At 42.2% G+C, this 19,809-nt stretch overlaps 1 protein-coding gene across 5 annotated transcripts in view; it reads left to right on the forward strand.

The window, feature by feature from the left end:
• Gpsm2 (G protein signaling modulator 2) overlaps nucleotides 1-19,809 on the forward strand; it is a 41,483-nt gene that overhangs the window by 3,906 nt on the left and 17,768 nt on the right. For 2 of the 5 annotated variants that reach the window (XM_005076652.4, XM_040752032.1), the window contains exons 2-5: nucleotides 9,400-9,700; nucleotides 17,915-18,136; nucleotides 18,675-18,810; nucleotides 19,309-19,451. In XM_005076652.4, coding sequence (XP_005076709.2) covers nucleotides 9,645-9,700; nucleotides 17,915-18,136; nucleotides 18,675-18,810; nucleotides 19,309-19,451 — 557 coding nt within the window. In that variant the 5' untranslated portion in view covers nucleotides 9,400-9,644. Of the gene's footprint in view, nucleotides 1-9,399; nucleotides 9,701-16,060; nucleotides 16,140-17,914; nucleotides 18,137-18,674; nucleotides 18,811-19,308; nucleotides 19,452-19,809 lie in introns of those variants that run through there. The other 3 variants (XM_013118115.3, XM_040752033.1, XM_040752034.1) reach the window with 2 other exon arrangements.

Consider the following 19,809-nt stretch of genomic DNA (forward strand, 5'->3'; position numbering starts at 1 on the left):
AGAAAGACTACAGATAGGAAAAAGTAATGACATAAATATATGTGGATTTTTTTTTCTTTTTAGAATTGGGCTTAGTTTGAACTTTTAGTATTTTTGTATTGTAGACTTTCCTGTGATCTCTTGTTTTTTTTTTTGTTTTGTTTTGTTTGTTGTTTTGACATGAATAGTTCTTTAGAAAGTACTGAATATATTGTTGTGTTTAATTAAAATTTAGGGTGTCTTTAAAAAGTTCTAGAACATACTGTGGTCCAGGGCCCATTGCAGCAAGGTGCTTTTGAATGCCTTTTCCCAGACCACAAGACCACTCTCACTCTCATAGATGCCTTTCCTTTAATAAACGGCCTCTATTTCCCTTCCTTTAAAAAAAGTCACCACATTTTCTACAGCTGACTTTTACATCAGTATGTCCAATTTAAACATTAATCATAATAGGCTATAGATCATTTTTTGCTCAAGCCATTACAACTCCTTGAAAATGCAGGACATAGTGCACATTACTTTATTCCTAGCACTTAGGAGTCAGAGATAGGTAGATCTCCCTGAATTCAAGGCCGGCTTCATCTACATTGCAAGTTCCAGGACAGCCAGAGCTACATAGAAAGACTCTGTCTCAAAAAATAAAACAAAGGCAGGCGGATCTCTATGAGTTCGAGGCCAGCCTGGTCTACAGAGCGAGTTCCAGGACAGCCAAAGCCACAGAGAAACCCTGTCTCGAAAAACCAAAAAAACAAAACAAAACAAAACAAAAATCCAAATTGTTTGAACCATTAACAGTTATTTTATTCTGTGTGTGTGTGTGTGTGTGTGTGTGCACGCGCACCTGCGTGTGCCTGAGTGTTTTGTATGTTTACCATGTGAACGCAGGAGCCTGGAGGCCAGAAAAGGGCATTGGGCTTCCTGAAATTAAAGTTTAGTTGGGGAAGCCACCTAGTGTGCGTTCTGGAAACTGATTTCAGGTTCTCTGTAAGTTCTCTTAACCACTGAGCCATTTCTTCATTCTCCAAAGACACTATTTTATAGGACAGGCTTAAGGAGCCCCCAGTTTGGTATCTGATAGGGCAATGAATATTGGGAAAATCCCCTTTGGCTCTGAGGGATGAATGGATGTTTACCTTTACCAGTGTGGTGGATTGAATGAGAATGCCCCCCCCCCATAGCCTCATTTGTTTGGACGCTTGGTCCTCGGTGGTACTGTTTGGGGGGAGGTGAAACTTTAATGAAGAAATTATGTCACTAGTGGTGAGCTTTGAGAATTTAAGGACTCCAGCAATTTCTGGTTTTCCCTCTCTGCTTTGTGCTTGTGGTTCAAGATGTGACCTTACAGCCTCCGGCACCTGCCACCATGCCTGCTGTTCATTGCCATGCCTCCCGGTCATGACAGACTCTCATTCCTCTGAAGTGTAAACCTAAATAAACTCTCTCTTCTGTAAATTGAAAAAAAATCCCAATTGTTTGAAAGCTTGTTAATTTTACTAATGGAGTTAACTCTAAAGTTCAGAACTAACCCACTAATGGGGAAGTATTAGTTTTACTGTCATGAACATATTTAGTGTAAAGCCTTTTTCTTTTATATGAACATGTTTAACAGTCTTTGACCTCACAATCAGTGCTAGGAATCACACAGTTTATGCTAGCCAGGTGTTCTTCCACTGAACTGTCCCTCAGCCCTAACACACTTGTAATTTTTAATGTCAGTAGTGTTAGCATTCAGGCATTTACATTAGCCTGCTCTTAAGGACCTATCACCAGAAGCAGCCAGTATGTAACATTGTAGCTACTACAGCCCCTATGTAGCTACTATAGCTAAGTAGAGCTCACTTGCTCATCTCTCTCTCTCTCTCTCTCTCTCTCTCTCTCTCTCTCTCTCTCTCTCTCTCTCTCTCTCTCGCTCTCTCGCTCTCTCTCGCTCTCTCTCGCTCTCTCTCTCTCTCTGTCTCTGTGTGTGTGTGTGTGTCTTGCTCGCTCTCTGTTTCTCTCCTTCCTGCCTTCCCCCTCTCTCCCCTTCTCTCCCTCTTTTCCTCCCACTCTCCCCCTCTTCCTCTCTTCCTTTCTCCCCTCCCTTCCCCTCTTCTCCCTCAGAGGTCACCTCTGCACCTCCCCCCAATAAACCTCCCATGTGAACTCTTTGCATGGAGTGACTTTGTTGGGAACAAATCCTGGTGACACATACCTGTATTCCAGTCACATTGGAGTAGGAGGGAAGATCAGGGTTCAAGGTCTTCCCTGACTACATATCTAGTTCAAGACTAACTAGCTTGAGTGACAAAATAATCCTGTCTCAACCCCCCCCCCAACAAAACAAAACAGGGTTGTGGCAGCTGTGTCTGTAGTTCTACACTGTGGTGCGGAGCCAAGGAGGATTGTGGGGGGTTGCCCAGCAAGCCAGGCTGATTCCATGTGTAACACAAAAAGTGCAGCTTATCACCTGATCAGTCTTTAACTTCTTTCTGACTTATGTGCTGGTAAACCCTAAGACACTAAAAAGGTGCCATGCAGTAATTATAGCTGCTGTGCTTTGTAGAGAGTCTGGAAAACTGCTGCATTGGGTGGGGACATAGACTTCTACACATGCCTCTTTCCCACTCTTAAAAATGCTAGAGTGAAGACTTTACATACTCAAATCCCTTTCTGTTAGATTTCAGATGTTTTAATGTCCCTTTACTGCGAAGTTTCATGTATGTGTTTTACTAATAAGTTTTGGCAATCCAGGCATCTTTATATAATGGGGAAAATAGGAATGTTTGTCCAACCAAGAAAGGAAGGTTATACAGTTATCCCTTAGTATCAAAGGGGAGTGGTTCTAGGGCCCTTGAGCTCTCTGAGAATAGCAATTGTTTGAGGAGACCAGAGAGGTGGCTCAGCAGTTACAGGGGTTCAGTTCCCAGCACCACATTGGCTGCTTCACAACCACCTGTGCCCAGTGCCAGGGGATCTAATGCCCTCTTCTGACCTCTGAGGACACCTGCATATACTCATATACATGCACAAATAATAATGATAAAATGAATCATTGAAAATAGCTTGGGATTGCGATTTTACTTTCATGTATTCTTCATCATGACCTATATGAATTAGTTTTAGATGCATTTGAATTGATTCCAGATCACTTTTAGGCCTTTTGGATAAGAGTAAATGAATTAATTTCATCTATTCTTCTGTCTGGTGTGTTCATTTGGAGTCATTTCAGGTTCATTTGGAATCTCTAACTCCTGCCGTAACTGTTGCTTAAATATTATCCTATTTATTTAGCTGGTTGGTTGCTAATCACAAACAACTTAAAGTTCTTGTTTATTTTGCCCTTCTGGGGATCAAACCTAGAGCTGTAGATGATATACTAGGCAAGTGCTCTACCGCTCAGCTCTCCTCAGCTCTCAAGTTTCGTGGGCTTTTTAAAATGTTTATCTCATGCGCTCGTGCACATACATGTGCATGAGTATATGTTTATGAACTACATTCATGTAGGAGCCTGAGGAAGTCAGAAGAGGGCATCAGATCCTCTATGATGTGTGTTTGCTGACAGTGATGCTATTTATTGCATTTGGGTTTCTAAACTAATTTGAACTAAACTTTTGCAACTTAATGATGACAGTAAACTAAGACTTAACCTTAATTGGAGTACATACTTTAGGGATGTGTATTGTTTAAAGAGAACTTTGTCAGCAACAGTTTTCACAGCATAATCTCCAATGAATTATGCTTGATAGGTTTTTGTAATTCTTTGTTTTTTGGGGGGCGGTTTTTTTTTGTTTGTTGTTTGTTTTTGTTTTTTGAGACAGGGTTTCCCTGTGAAGCTTTGAAGGCTGTCCTGGAACTAGCTCTTGTAGACCAGGCTGGTCTCGAACTCACAGAGATCCGCCCACCTCTGCCTCCTGAGTGCTGAGATTAAAGGGGCTTGCCATCACTACTCAGCAATTTTTGTAATTCTTGTTTCCACAGCAGTTGAGAATAGGGTGACCCGCTCAAGTGCATAGCCACTTTTATTTTGTTAGTTTGTGTTGTGTCAACTAATATATACTTGGCATATATGTCAGTTAATATTAAAACTACACATAACACTTAGATATTGAGGGCTATATGTTGTAGAATATTGTCTTAAGATGTGTTACATTTGTTTATGCTGTGGAACTTTTTTTTAATGATGCAAAGATGTGTTGCATTCTTGTATGTTACATTTGTTTAGCTCTGTGAAGCTGTGTTACTTTGCCTGGCTAAAACACCTGATTAATCTAATAATCAGCCAATTGGCCAATAGCAAGACCAGGGGAGGGATAGGCAGGACTGACAGGCAGAGAGCAAAAAGAGGAAGAGAAATCTGGGGAGAGAAGATGGAGGAGAAAAGAAGGGGACAGCCACACAGCCAAACATGAAACAAGAAGGAAAGAAAAGATATACAGAAATAGAGAAAGGTATTTTTATTTTGTCCTTTGGCAAAGGGTAGACAGGGATATTTAAGTTAAGAAAAGCTGGAGGGCTGGAGAGATGGCTCAGAGGTTAAGAGCACTGGTTGTTCTTCCAGAGGTCCTGAGTTCAATTCTCAGGAACCACATGGTGGTTTGCAGGCATCTATAATGAGATCTGGTACCCTCTTCTGGCATGCAGGCATACGTGCAGTCAAAAAAACTATACATAATAAGTCTTTTAAAAGCCCACTAGAAGCAAGCCAAGCTAAGACCAGGCATTCATAAGTCAGAATAAGCCTCCGTGTATTTATTTGGAAACTGGGTGGCAAAAGACCAAAGAGTCAAAGCAACCAACTACAGATATATATCTTGAGTGTTATGCATATTTGATTACATTACTGGCTTACTGAGTATGTTAGATGAAGAAGGATCAGGACTTCTGTGTATTGCCTTGGGTTGTTTTTTTTCTCTCTCTCATACATACACACACACACACACACACACACACACACACACACACACACACACACACACCCCTCTCTCATCCTCTCTCCTGCCTCCTCCTACTCCCCCTAGTAATAATAATAATGATAAAATAAATAAACTCAGGAGCATCTATCACTCATATTTTCTCCCTCCCAGACCTTTACCTATTTTTCAAATTTTTGTATCTTGAGCTTGGAATGCTAATTTTTAGCTACCGTTACTGAATATAATAGCACTTTATGAGGTGCAGGTCTAATACAGTATGTTAGCACTCCAGTGTCTTCCTTCCACAGTGTAGTTTAATCCAGTCTGCCAGGTGCTGTGGGTGCTGTTACTTGGAAATCCCACCAGTGCTGTTCGCAGTAGGCCTTTGCCCCTCGATTGCCTCGGTGGGCACTGACCACAATAAGCTCAGACCTACATTACCTTTGGGGCTTTGGTACGGTGTCTCTTGCCTTTGGTGGCGACTGTGGTTCCTGTGTTGCCCGATATTTACATCCCATTCTTTTGTGTTACGGTCTTTTCATTCTGAGGGTTTAAGACACATAATTAGACTCAAAATGGCCAGTTTACGTAGGATAGAGTTTATTCTAGAAGTGGCTGTTTTGGCACCCTGCTGTGTTTCCTCCATAATTACACATGATACGCATGCGTTACTAGAGCCTGTACTCAGTTCTAGTATAGCAGGGCCTTATTTGAGTTTGTTCTTGATTGATCTTTCTACTTATTCCTGCTCACATTGATAAAGGCTTCTGTATTTGACATGAAATATAACTAAATGGATTTAAGGACTTTGAATGTTGTACCTTAGAGGAAACTAATAGGATGTGAAAGATTTAAAGAGTTTAGATGACCTGAGGCGGAGGTTGTCTGATGAGTGTTGCCAATATGTGTACATCTGATTTTAGTTTTTATTTGTTTAGATTGATGTGCATGAGTGTTTTGCCTGTGTGCATGTATGTGCACCAAAGGTATGTCTGGTGCTACAGAAACCAGAAGGCATCGGACACCTTGAAACTGGGGTTGTGGGTGGTTGTGAACCTTGAGGGTCCTGAGAATGGAACCTAGGTCCTCTGCAAGAGCAACAAGTGCTGGTAACCACTGGGCCACTTCTCCAGCTGCGCTTATGTAGACCTTTGAATGAAAGAAGCAGAGTAAAAGTCACTGTCATAGATGTGGAAAATGTAGCTATGTTCCATCGGCTTCCCACCCCCATTGTGTAGTCTGTGAACTTTCCTGTCAGTGGTGTAAACCTGGCCAGGGTTTCTAGTCTACGCTTGTTGTATACCATGGACAATACCTGAGTTCACTAGCTGTGTCTGGGGAGTTTCCTATGACTTTGATTAGAAAGAGTTACCTGTGAAGCAGTCGGAGTTATATGCCACTTCTCTCTGTATGCTTCTGCCAGTTTCTGGGATATGGGGGAAATATTATGTTCTCTTCATTTCTTTGTGGTCAGACACAAGAATGAATGCTGCTGCTGCTGCTGACCTTGGTTTTTGGAGCATTGTTGGCAGACGCTTGGGGGATAAATGTGTCTTGCTGATTATTAGCAGTTTTACCAGAAGTCAAGACTGAAACTTGGTCACTTCTCACTGTTCTCTCAGAACTCTCATTTCCATTTGCAGTTTCTGTCGTTAAAATCTCTTATTCTAACGAACAGTTTAATAATTGTTGTGAATGTAACTAGTGTTGCTATATATGTGTATATATAATACACACAGTATTACTAGTATTACTATATATAAATGTGCACATACACAGATGTACTGCTAAGTATGAGCTGAATTTGTTAACTATGCAGTGTGGAACATTGTTACAAAGTCAGTTGAGCAGTGAGTCAAGAGTCAGTGAATCATGAGTCAAGAATTACTTGCTCGCTCGAAGAGTAGTTTAAGATGCCAGATGCAAGAGCACTTGTGTAACATGCTACCCAAGTGTTACAGAGAACGTAATGCAGAGAAAATTTGGGGGGAATAAATTTACTTAGGACTTATTTGTGGTGGGATATACCTTTACTCTCAGGACTTTGGAGTTGGAGGCAGGAGGATCAGGAGTTTCCTGGCTAGGTAGGAAATTAAGGCTAGCCTGGGTTATATGATCCTAGATTAAAACAAAACAAAACCCACAGATCAGTTCCAGTCATTGAATCAATTGATGTGGTTTTTATGTGCAGTCTTCATCAGGTAAGGTATTTACAATTTCAGCTGTATACGTTTGTTAATTAGTTAACATGCAAACCTGTTAGATTTTTATAAGTGCAAAACTAGCGTTTTAAGTTATTAGAAGTTGGAATTCCATTATTATCTCATAGATGACAAGATATCTAAATACAACTTAATTTCCAGTTAGACAAATCCTAATCCCTTTTCTTGCACCCCATTTTATAAATGACAGGCTATAACCCTCACAGTGAATAATGGACAACTGTCTGGTTACCATTTTAGCTGCTGTGTAATCGGGATGCACTTTAGAGCTATTGCTCTGAGCGTCTACACCAACTCCCTTCAGTCATGTTTTTAAAAGGGGGAAAGATCCTCAATGGAATTGAGGGGCAGGACAAGAGGAAGAGGGCTGTTGGGTTAATAGCTGTAACTTATCTTCTCATCCTTAAGTTATTGCTTCCTGTACTGAGCGAGAGAAGGACTAGGAAGAGCCGTATTGTTTGTTCCTTGCATGCCAAGCTGGTGTTTATGTGAAAAGTTCATTTCCTGTAGGAAGCGAAGCCAGTCTCCCAAGGCTGCCTGCCCCCGTCTTACCGCTCTGCTGCTCTACCAGCGTCCGAGACAGCAAGGCTTGTTCATTATCTACAGTCCAGCTGTGCTGTACGGTGACACTTACAGGGTGTTATATGGACGAAGAGTTGGGCCTTATTGTAGATGGTGGCATGAAGACAAATGGGGAGAAATGAAGACTGCTTAAAATAGGAGACAGCCTTGCTGTGGGACTCAAGGCAGGTGGCTGCTGTTCACTTTGCAAACTAGTAAAATGTCGGGCAGTTTCACATGTAAAGGCTTGTTTGCAACACTGAAATTCAGGACTTTGTCACGTGTAAAGACTTGTTTACAACGCTGAAATTCAGGACTTTACATTTATATCTTTCCTGATTTTGCCATAAAGGTTATGGTGTCATCTGATGTGTTCGTTTCTGTGCCATGTTTGGGCGTGGGCTGTCTGTGTTGGGACTTGCGCTGCTTCAGTTTGCTGATTGGTGCCTTTAAGTCTGAAAACTGCTCGGCCTTTGTTCCTTAGATCGTATCTACCCTTCCCTTCTGCTGCTCCTGTTAGGTCTGTTAGAGCCTCTGGTCTTGTTCCTTCTTGCACTCAACTGCTCTGTAGGATTTTTTTTCTTCTCTTCATCTGTTTATTTTCTAACTACGTCTACTCTGCTGCCTAACTAGCACATCAGATTATCAGTGCCAATCTTTGTGGCAGTCCACTGAATAATAGCAAAAACAGGAATAAAAATGTTTACTGTCCAAATGCCCATCAACAGCAGATTGAAAAATACACTTGGTTATAAATGGAGTGTGATACGGAGGTAAAAATGTGCAAATTCTAGCCATGGGCAACAATGATTTAAGTACATCTCAGAGACAAAATGCTAATCAGAACTGCAGAAAATGAAGCGATGTGTTTCATAGGGCTGTGCACACTCTTGAGGTAAAGTTGCTAAGATACCCAGAGAATGATGAGTCCATTCAGAGATCATCTGACAGGAAGTGAAGGCAACGGAGAAGTGGGGATGTCCGGAAGGGCCTCAGGGTGTGTGGGGTGGTGCACATTGTCTTACACTGGGTTGTGTTAATTAAATATTTTGTTCTCATTCCTTCTCATACATCCATATTTCCTAAGTCCCTTTTGTGCCTGTTCAGTATTAATGCAACAATTTTAAAGAACTTAAATATACTCAGAGCCAGGCAATGGCGGTACACACCTTTAATCCCAGCACTCGGGATGCAGAGGCAGGCGGATCTCTGTGAGTTTGAGGCCAGCCTAGTCTATAGATTGAGTTCCAGGCCAGCCTACAAAACAATACAGAGAAACCCTGTCTCGAAAAAAAAATAATACTCAGAGCAAATGAATGCAAACATAACTTAATTACCAGTGCAGTATCATCTTTGAAAAGACAGCTTTATAGTTTAGTTGACTTATTTAGTTGTTGGATCCACACTTGATGTGTTAGTAGTTTTTAAGAGCTCAAAGTATCATGATTTTAAAGTATTAACCTGATATATTGCTTTGCTCATGGGTGCTAGCAGTAATTCCATAAGATGATTATACCCAAGCCAGTGTTAAATTGGAAGTGCAGTTCTCCAGCAAACCTCTTAGAGTCACATCTTTGCTTCAGTCTCTGTGGTGGCAATTCAGCCAGCCATCCCACTGTGTCCATAGTGACTGGCCTGACCCGCGGTCAGTGGCATTAGCTGTGTGAGCATGTACATCTCAAGTGACTTTAGGTTGATCTTTGAAAACAGGACTTCCAGCAAAGCATCTTGTATTCCTTTTACAGAAATGTTGCGAAGTGCTGCTGAAGGGGCCAGAGATGCAAGGATTTGGGACACGTTTGCACCTTTAAGCTGCCTGACATTGACCTCCTTTCATTACTAAAAAAGAAGAAGCAGGAGCTTAGGATGCATTAACTGCCTCATTACTGTACTAACCGGACAGTGTTCTGCAAACTCCTCTGCGCTGTAAAGACCTGAACTGGCGCAGGAGACAGTAATTTCACAGTTTCCCAGCTTATAATATGACTCGATGGAGGGAAATTTGATAAGCATGAGGGAAGACCATTCTTTTCATGTGCGCTACAGGTAAGACTGCTGCTCTTAGTGTGCGCCTCTTCATCTGTTTAGACATGTGTTTAGTTCTTGTCCATTTTAATTTTCAGTTTCAAAATTCTCAAAACATACCAACTAAATTTAGTCTTTTCTGCAAACAGTTTTGTGGCGGTGGTAAGTTTTTGTGTACTTTTGTGGCGGTAGAGACTATATATATTGTAATTTATAATATTCTCTGGGAGAACTTATGAATAGCTGCTTATATTTTATAACTTGTGCATTGTAAATATAAAATGGAACCTGTTTTAAGACTGTTGTGGGTAATAGTTGGATGAGCTATTGTGACAGTTTCTAAATGGTGATCTTCAAAACAGAAAGGTTAAATAAAGTTGGAATAAGTAGCCACTCTAAACATGACGGATCAACAGCCAGCTTAATGTTAAGTGCTACGACACTAATGACATGTCTGATAGAATAGACACAAAGCAAGAATATTTCTGTTATTTGACATTTATTCTAGAAGTTCTAGTCCAACCATAAAACAGTTATTCAGGTGATTGTGTAACAGTAGATTCTTTCTCAAAATGTGTTGATGAAATAGATACCAGAAGTTCATAGTCGTGAGAAGAATTCCAGTGTCTGTCTCTGTTTCTTTCCTATTGAGGATTGAGTCCGTGGCCTTGTGTGAGGTAGGCAAGTGCTTTTGCTCCTGAGTTAATAGTCTCAGCTCTCAGACTCTCCTGTGTGAAGGTGTTTGCTCCTAAATCCTCCATTTCTTAACATGCATTTAATAGGAATTTATATTGTGAAATAGATGGTTCGTGGTAGAGCATGGTGCCAAGGTTAGGATATCCCCCCATCTCGTGTGTGTGTGGGGGGGGGCAGGGGTGTGTGTGCCATAGTGTACAATTTGGAAGTCAGAAGATGATTTGTGTGACTTGGTTCTCTCCTTCCACAGTGTGGATTCTGGGATAGGACTCAGCTCACCGGGCTTGGCGATGCCCACCACCTTACCGGCCTAGAACCCATGTCTTTATACATGCACTTTTCTAACCTGCCTACCTCCCCAGACTAGTAAGGGCATTTTTATTAAAAAATTTAAAAACCTCAGGCTGGTGAGATCATGCATTGGAAAAGGCACTTAAAGATAACCTGTCTCTCTGAGTTTAATGCCCTGGTATACGCTGGAAGTCAGGGAAGAGCTGACCCAAGGGTTGGCCTCACTGGCATGCAGTGGCACATGTATGCAAGTGTGTGCACACACACACATACACAATAAGTGAATGATCTTTCTATTTTAAGCCTGAGGCAGGTTGCCCATACCTGTAATCTCGGCACTCAGGATTGAAGCAGGAGTTTTGCCAAGCATTTACTTGCAGTTTTCTCATCTTAACCTTAGGCTGTATCTCCCAAGACCTGAAAGTTCACTTCTTCCTTTGAGAAGCGCTGCCACTCATCTCTGGAGTGTTTCATAGATGTAGCTGCCCATCTACATCTTTCCCACCCTGCGGTGGTTCAGGTTCCCAGCATCCTCCCTCTGTATGCCCAGCACACTGCCCACTCTTCCCTTCCTGGAATTACCCTCAGTTTTCACTCAGTGAAGACAGAGCAGCCCAGGGTGGCCCCCAGATGCCTGGGGCACAGCCAAGCTGACTACAGTGTAAGATACTCTACCGTCTGCCTTTTTTTTTCCTCTTGAGACAGGGTTTCTCTTTGAACCCCTAGCTTTCTTGGAACTCACTCTGTTGACCAGGCTGGCCTTGAACTCACAAAGATCTGCCTGCCTCTGCCTCAGTGCTGGGATTAAAGGTGTGCACCACCACGGCCAGCTGTTTTTCCTTCTTTACCTCTCCCTTATTTCTGTGGTCGTTAGTGCCTCAGGGCAGCCCAGTTGCTTAGCATTTGTTTGGTGTGCATGCCTGTTGAACTTTGTAGGACATAACCATCAGATGAGCATGTTTGTCTGCCTTTGATGGCTGTGAAGAGTGGTACGCCCTCTGACACAGTGTAAGAACTGTATATGAGGCGGAAAGGATCGGACCCTGCCTGTAGGGAGACCTTGGTTTTCTTCTGCTTCCACGACAGGTCAGACCTTATTGCACATTGCTGCTATAGGACTTCACAAAGCGAAGATTTGTAACTACTGTAGTAAAAACCACCAAACACGCCTGGCTCCATCGGTGCTCTAACGCGGCATTCTGTGGCGTGTAGGTGTGTGCAGTGTCAGGTAATGATGTGAATGTGTTGTGTTAGGTGTGACCCAGTGTAGGCTCCTCTGCTGTAGTAAAGACTTAGGCTGCTGTGTTTTAGCCATCTGGTTCCTCCATTGTGGAATTCCTTGTCTATCCCTCCAGGAGTTTCTGTAGTTCAGTGGTAACAGCTTTGGAGTATTTCCCTTGATAATTGAGAAAGCCTCCTTCCCTGGGGACATCAGAATACTTTAGGATACATACATATATAAAAAATTGAATATTCCTAAACTTTAAAAGATTATGACTGACTTTAGAGAATTTTAGGTGTGATAAACTCCCCCCTCTCTGTTTTGAGACAAGGTCTTACAATGTGCCCAGGTTAGTCTCAAATTCCTGTGCTCAAGTACCCTTCCCTTTTTCTTCTAAGTGCTTAATGATATTAAAAATACCTTTAGCAATATACGCTAAGTATTTGTTAGTGGAATTATATGCATTCTGAACATACTTCAAGATTATCTGGGATTGGAGAGTTTGGGAGTCGAGATGAAGCATTGATTGTACTGGTAATTGTGAAGTTGAAAGATGGATACATTCTATTCATTACACTAGCTTCTATAGTTTTGTAGTTCTTTGGGACCTGTCCTTGTTTGTCATAGTCACATGAATAATAATAAATACTTCAATATTTTGATATTATAGTAAGTCCGTTATATCCATGTAAAAGGAGTAACTACCAGCTGGAGAGATGACTCAGCATCTATGAACGCTTTATGCTCTTAGAGGGACCCAAGTTTGATTCCCAGCATCCGTGTCAGGCTCACAAGCCTGGCCATCCAGCTCTAGGGGATCTGATGCTCTGGCCTGGCCTCTGTGGGCTCCCACACGTGTGGCATACATTCACACATCCCACACGTGGCAGGGATTTGTTGGGGGAGACATACATGAATAAAAATAGGAACAAATATTTCTTAAGAAGAGAGAAAAGTAGGACTGGGGAGACGTCTTGGTGGGTAAGAATGTCTGCTGCTTAAGTGTGAAGACCTGAGTTCAGATCTCTGGCACTCACATAAAGGCCAGGAGTGGCCATGTCCGTAACTCCACTGCTGGGGTGAGGTAGACACTTTAGATCCCTGGACCTCACTGCCCATCACTTGAAAGACTCTGTCTCATTGGGATAAGTTAGAGAGTGGTATCTCAGAACACACAAACATGCACATTCATATATACACCAAACACACAAATAAATGAAATGAAAATATTTTAAAAGACATAATTTAGGGGCTGGGGTGTCATTCAGTTAGTAAAATGTTTGCCCTACCTTCAGTGGACCTGAGTTTAATCCCGAGAACTTACATGTAAAAACAAAAACCCAAAACACAAAGTCTGGTTCAGTGGCACAGTGCTGTAAAGACAGAAAAGTTGTCATTTCTGCAGCTCACGGGCAGCCAGTCCAGCCTACTCAGCAAGTCCCAGGCCAGTTTATGAGGGTGTATGAGCGGAGGTGATGGACAGTACTCCATCCTGAAAAACTCACCTGTCCTGAAAAACTGTGGAGTCCTTTCGAGGAATCAGATTCAGATGTAATGGGTATTATAAGCTATTTTTAAGTGCAGCATCAAGATTTTAATCCTGTTTTGCTTTGACTGATAAAAATATGAATGTAAGAAACTAAAATTAAGGAGGTAACAAAGATGCTAAATGTCAAAATCTAGTGTAGATCTGAGAAAAAAACTTTGAAGTCGAAATAAATATCAGACTTGTGTTAGAAGTTTTATACCTGATGTTTGTATTAATTTCTTTCTGATTACTGTCACAAGATGCCTGACCAAGACTTGAGGATGGGGTGGGGGTGTTTGTTTTGCTCACAGGTTGAGGGTGCAGTCCCTCGGGTCAGGGAAGACATGATGGCAGGAGCGAAACGGTGGTCATCCTCGTCCACGCTCAGGAGGTAGAAAGCAGTGGCTCTGGTGTTCAGATCGCTCCATTTTTATTCAGGCCGGGACCCCAGCCTGGTAAAGGTGCTGTTCCCACTCAGGGAGAGTTCACCTCAATAGATGCAGGAATCCTTCACAGACACTCAGAAGCTGTCTCCAAGGTGACCCTGTCAAGTTGACACTTGATATAAACCATCACAGGTGGCAAATCTGTTTAGCAGGCCGCTGGGAGGGACTGGAGAAGTCAGGTGGGGAGGTAGTGTCCTGGCCTCTGAGTATGTTCTTGTTACCCAGCTAGTAAGCAAATGAAGTAAACCTGCTCTCTCACAGTGACAGAGAGGACAGGAAATTATTTCTCTGTCATTTAAGGATCTAAAAATGGGTAAGCTTAACTTGCTATATTTTGCAATTACAAATATTTGATTGGCGTTTAGGGATTTTGTCATAATATTAACTCTTTTCTCATAGTATATAATAGTCATAGTATGTCTCTGCATTAACAGTCCCCTAGATAGTTTTGAGCTTTATCTCAGACATTAGTTACTATAATAACTTAGTTTTTCCTGTGAACATTCTCACTTATGATCTCAGTGGACAGTGGAGTAGATCAGCAGGGTTTCAATTGACTTATGGTTTCTGGTGATAATTACATAACAAGTCTTTTTAGAAGTGTGTGACTTGGGCTAGGAGGATGTCTCAGTGGATAAATTGGGTTACAGGCATGAGGGCCTGAGTTCAGACCTCCAGCGCCTGTGTGGTGTGGTAGCGAGTTTGTAACCTCTAGTCGCAGAGTATAACCATTTGGTGAGCTCCAGGTTTAGGGGCAGACTATCTCAAAAGTGGAGAGAGATGGAGAAGACGCTTGCCTTCAGTCTCTGGCCTCCTCTGCTGTACACACAGGCAAGCAAATGCTGGCATACATGCACACATAAATGTGTATGATACCATTTTGTCTACAGCAGATACACCAGCAGACAGAACATACCCATACACATAAAATAAATAAAATAAACTTTGTTATGTATCATGTCATTTGGATTAATGAGATCATGTTGTGTAGATAAACTTAGACACCCAGAATGTCATGTATTTGTACTAGTGTTACTTTATATGTACGTTTGCTTTATATGGACGTAGGCAAACACACAGGTCATGTTTGTAAATGTCTTCCATATGAATGGTTCTTTTGACTCTGTCGTGTGTGACCCAGTCACCCTGAATTGAGAGCACTGCTGTCTGACCATTTTCCCACTCTCTTTCCCTCTGTGGAGTCATGTGCCATGCATGGTGACATACAATTTTTTAATCTTTGAAAAAGCTTATTGTGTGAGTGTTCTGTCTGTTAATATGTCTGTGTACTCTGTGCCTAGTGTTCAAGGAGGCCAGAGAAGGTATTGGGTTCCCTGGAACCGGAGTTACAGATGGTTAAGAACCACCATGTAGATACTGGGGATCAAGCCTAGGTCCTCCAGAAGAGCGTCCAGTGCTCTTCACCACTGAGCCTTCTCCAGCCGTGCTTGTCACACCAGGGTTTTGCTGCTATAAACCTTCTTGTATAGTCTTGAGAAATTGTGGAAATATACTCTGAGGTTCTGTTCCTAGAAGGGAAAATGCTTGCTATGTATTTTTACACAATTAGAATATTTAGATTAAAACTTTAATAGGAAGATTTTATATACATACATACACACGTACATACATACACACACACTTTTTTCTTTTCCAAATTGCTCATAATTCTTAGGGATAATTCTTAGGTGCTCATTGGTTCCTATATTTAGACAAAGACAACTAGTTCAGATACCTCATCTAGGTTCTTTCATATAAAGGGAAGTTTTCACTTGTGAAAGACAAGAAAAGTTTTATTAGTTTCAAGTCTGCTTATAAAGAAATGTAGGAGCTGGAGAGGTGGCTCAGTGGTTAAGAGCACTGACTGCTCTTACATAGGACCTGGGTTCAATTCCCAGCACCCACATGGCAGCACACAGCTGTCTCTAACTCCAGTTCCAGGGGACTCAGGGGCAAAACCCCAATGTGCATAAGATAAAAAGAAATGTGAATAACCACTGTGGTGGTGCATGCTTGTGACCCCAGCCCTCGGGAGACCGAGGCAGGAGAGTCCCCAGTTCAAGGTCAGCATGGACTATATAGTGAGACTGACTCAAGAAAGAAAACATTAGGGGAAAAATCTACAAATAAAATAACTGACTAAATCTCTGCACAAGACTGGTGCCATCAACATTCCATCATGGGTGGGGGAGGGGCTCGTGAGACCCCATGTTCTCCCGAAGAGCTGTAGACAGTTAATAGTTCCTGGGAGACATATTCCCAGTGTTGTAGCCACTGGTAAGTTGCCGGGCCCAAATGGATGACCCCTTATTCATTCTCATTCAAGCAATCCTAACTAAATTCAGTAGGGGGATCAACACCCCATTTTAGGTGTCACACACTCAGGAAGCTAAGAGGACTCCTTGTTGAGAAGCAGAAACGTTTGGCAGAACAGGGAGGGGGTAAGAGAGGTCAAGGGTGTGAAGTGCGTTATATATCTGTGTGAAACTGTGAAAAAATAAACTAGAACAATATAACTGGTTACTTTTCTGATTCAATTGATTTAATCTTTCTGTGTACTTAGTTCTTCCTATGTCTAATGTTGAAACACGTTAGAGCCTTGGTTATACTGACTTGGGTTGCTTTTATAAGTTCATACATGGGAGGTAAAGTTACTATTGTAGAACAAGCACTAGACATTGGCTAAGTCTTTTGGACTGTGAAAGAGAAAGGTGCCTGAGTGTAAAATTGAAAATTCCTGTTACAGGTTGCTGGCTAAATTTCCTAACTCAGGAGCTGGCTCTGCAGTTGGCTCATCCTAGTCATACGTTTCTCGTTCTATCAGGGTTATATTCTCCTCTTACAAACCCATTTGAACGATGGCTCTAAGGGCAGCTTGGCATGGCATTCTCAGGAAGACCATACATCTCCTCTGACAGTTTCTCACTACTCAAAGTCACCACCTAGGCTAGACCGGCCGACCGGCAAACCTGTGGACCCTTGCCTCTCCAGTGCTGGGATGACAAGCATGTGCCACACCTGGCATTTTAAGATGGGTCTGGGGAATAAAATCAGGTCCTTATACTTGCAAGGCAGGTGCTGTTGTAAGGATTCAGGCATTATGCTGGCCTGCCCTGTCACCTAGCAGAATGCACTCGGGCAGTACCGTGGTCAGCCAAGGTACAAAGGACCCCTTTAAAAGACAGACTCTGCCCTCTTTCCCCTCTCTTTCTGCTCTCTCTTTCCTGCTCCTCTCTTCCCCAGGCTCTCTCTCTGTATCCCACTGTTCCCCCTGTCTCCCTCTTCTGTCCCCTCTCTCTGTGTCTCTTTACCTCTTTTCTCCCCTCCCCCTCCCCTTCTAATAAAACTTCTCACTAAGCTCTGTCTGCCTGGCACGTTTGTCCCTCTGCCTCGGTCACCCTCACCTGCCATTGAATCTACCAAGGTCCCCCTCAAGCTTCATCATAACAGCTGTACCAGCTAAGCCCTCCATCTCCATCTAAATTAATTGCTTTCCAGGAAAGCTTCTTGATCTTTAGTTCTCTGGTGAATCAAGATATTTTGCTCCTTTATTCTTTTAGACTATAATTGCTTGTTGCTGGTGAGAAATAAGAAAGGAAGGAGTCGTGTGGTGTGTGTGTGTGTGTGTGTGTGTGTGTGAGAGAGAGAGAGAGAGAGAGAGAGAGAGAGAGAGAGAGAGAGAGAGAGAGAGAGAGAGAGAGATGTAAGAGTCTGAGAAAGGTGAATGGGATGATGGATGGGTAGATAGAAACACTACTTTAGATAACCTCACTAGTAAAGTAGGTTACATTGGGTGGGGCACTTATACCGAACTCCATATAAGATATTTTAGCTACCCAATTTAAGAGGCCTCTGAGGCTCAGAGAAATTTGAGTAGGCAAATTAGTTGTTGATTCAATGAAGCATTTACTGTTTTGCTATAATTTGTGTGTAATTCAACTAAGCATTGGTTTGACCAAGAGTAGCCACAAAGCCCATGTTTATATTATTAGGAGTTAAAACCACTGATAAAGTTGGAATGTTCTAAGTGTCTGTCCTATGTAATTTTGCAGAATGGAAGCTTCTTGCCTTGAGCTGGCCTTGGAAGGAGAACGCCTGTGTAAATCAGGAGACTGCTGCGCTGGTGTGTCATTTTTTGAAGCTGCAGTTCAAGTTGGAACTGAAGACCTCAAAACACTCAGTGCTATTTACAGCCAACTGGGCAATGCTTATTTCTACTTACATGACTATGCCAAAGCGTTAGAATACCACCACCACGATTTAACTCTTGCAAGGTAATTTCAGCTTTTTATATTCTCCCTCTCTGTGAATTAACTTACTTTAAGAAAGCAAAAGTCTTCCATTCACTTAAAAGAAACCAACAGTATATTTAATGACTTCTAATTTAATGATGTTACTTTTGAAAACTAATTTTTAGACAAAACAGTTGAATTGAACAGTAATGAAACAGTCCTAGAGCTTAATGAAATGGATGAAAATTAACTGTAGAAATGATCTTTATTTAAAAAAGGTTTTAAGACTAATGGATTTATCTTCACTGTGCCATTTGTCCTCTAGGAAAACTGTTTTTTTACTTCTTTCATTATCTTTTTTAGTTTGGTTGGTTGGTTGGTTTTTGGTCTTTTGAGACAGGGTTTCTCTGTGTAGCCCTGGCTGTCGTGGAACTCACTCTATAGACCAGGCTGGTCTCAGAGATCCACCTGCTCCTGCTTCCTAAGTGCTGGGATTAAATGTGTGTGCCACTACTGCCCAGCTGTATCTTAATTTTTAAAATAGTTTTAACGTCATTCACTTTTCAAATGTATTTTCTAGGACTATTGGAGATCAATTGGGGGAGGCCAAAGCCAGCGGCAATCTTGGAAACACCTTAAAGGTGCTTGGGAATTTTGATGAAGCAATAGTGTGTTGCCAGCGACACCTGGATATCTCCAGAGAACTTAATGACAAGGTAACAAAGATGGTAGACCAAATGACGGTTGTTTCACTGACATAGTTTTGTGTTCTAATACTACTTCCACAGCTTATCTGTAAATTCAGATATTCATAGACAAAATTAAAAGGGAAAACAAAGATTTTTTAATAGAAAAAACAAATAGCAAAAGGTTCACCCTTCTTTGTGTGTAATCATGTGTTTGGCTTTCTGTGAATGGGCATTGGGGGCCCTTCTTCTCCTTGACAATAGCACTAAGGATATTATAAATATATGGGCTGTCGAGATGGCTCAGTGGGTTAGGGCACTTGCTGTGCAAGCCTGGTGACCTGACTTCGGTCCCTGGAATGTGCAGAGGGGTGGAAGGAATAACCCTGACCTCCCCATGTGCCCTGTGACACATCACCAGCACACATCATGCCGACACACGGTAATAGCACATTGAGTACATGGAATAAGCTGCATAACCCTGGTCTCTGGTTTTAGAATGTGAGCTTTGTTGGCATCTCCATCTAGGTGGGAGAAGCAAGAGCGCTCTACAATCTTGGAAATGTGTATCACGCCAAAGGGAAGAGTTTCGGTTGCCCTGGTCCCCAGGATGTAGGAGAGTTTCCAGAAGAAATGAGAAATGCCTTGCAAGCAGCTGTGGATCTCTATGAGTGAGTAGAGACGGGCTGGGCTGGTCTTGCCGGCCTCAGTGCCTGCTGGGTACTCCTCACTCAGTAGGTTTCCAAGTTTGTCAGAGATGTAGAAATAGCCAGGCGGTGGTGGTCACACCTTTAATCCCAGCACCCAGGAGACAGAGGCAGGTGGATCTCTGTGAGTTCTAGACCAGTCTGGTCTACTGAGAGAGTTCCAGGGCAGCCAGGGCTACTCAGAGAAACCCTGTCTCGAAAACAACACAAAACAAAAAAGACTGAGCTAATCTTTAGCTGGCTACGGTAGCTCAGTTAGAAAGTAGCCTGGTCTACATCTTGAGTTAAAGGATGACATATTGAGATCCCATCTCAAACAAAA

Source organism: Mesocricetus auratus, unplaced genomic scaffold, assembly GCF_017639785.1.
Source record: "Mesocricetus auratus isolate SY011 unplaced genomic scaffold, BCM_Maur_2.0 Super-Scaffold_100009, whole genome shotgun sequence".
Taxonomy (NCBI): Eukaryota; Metazoa; Chordata; class Mammalia; order Rodentia; family Cricetidae; genus Mesocricetus; species Mesocricetus auratus.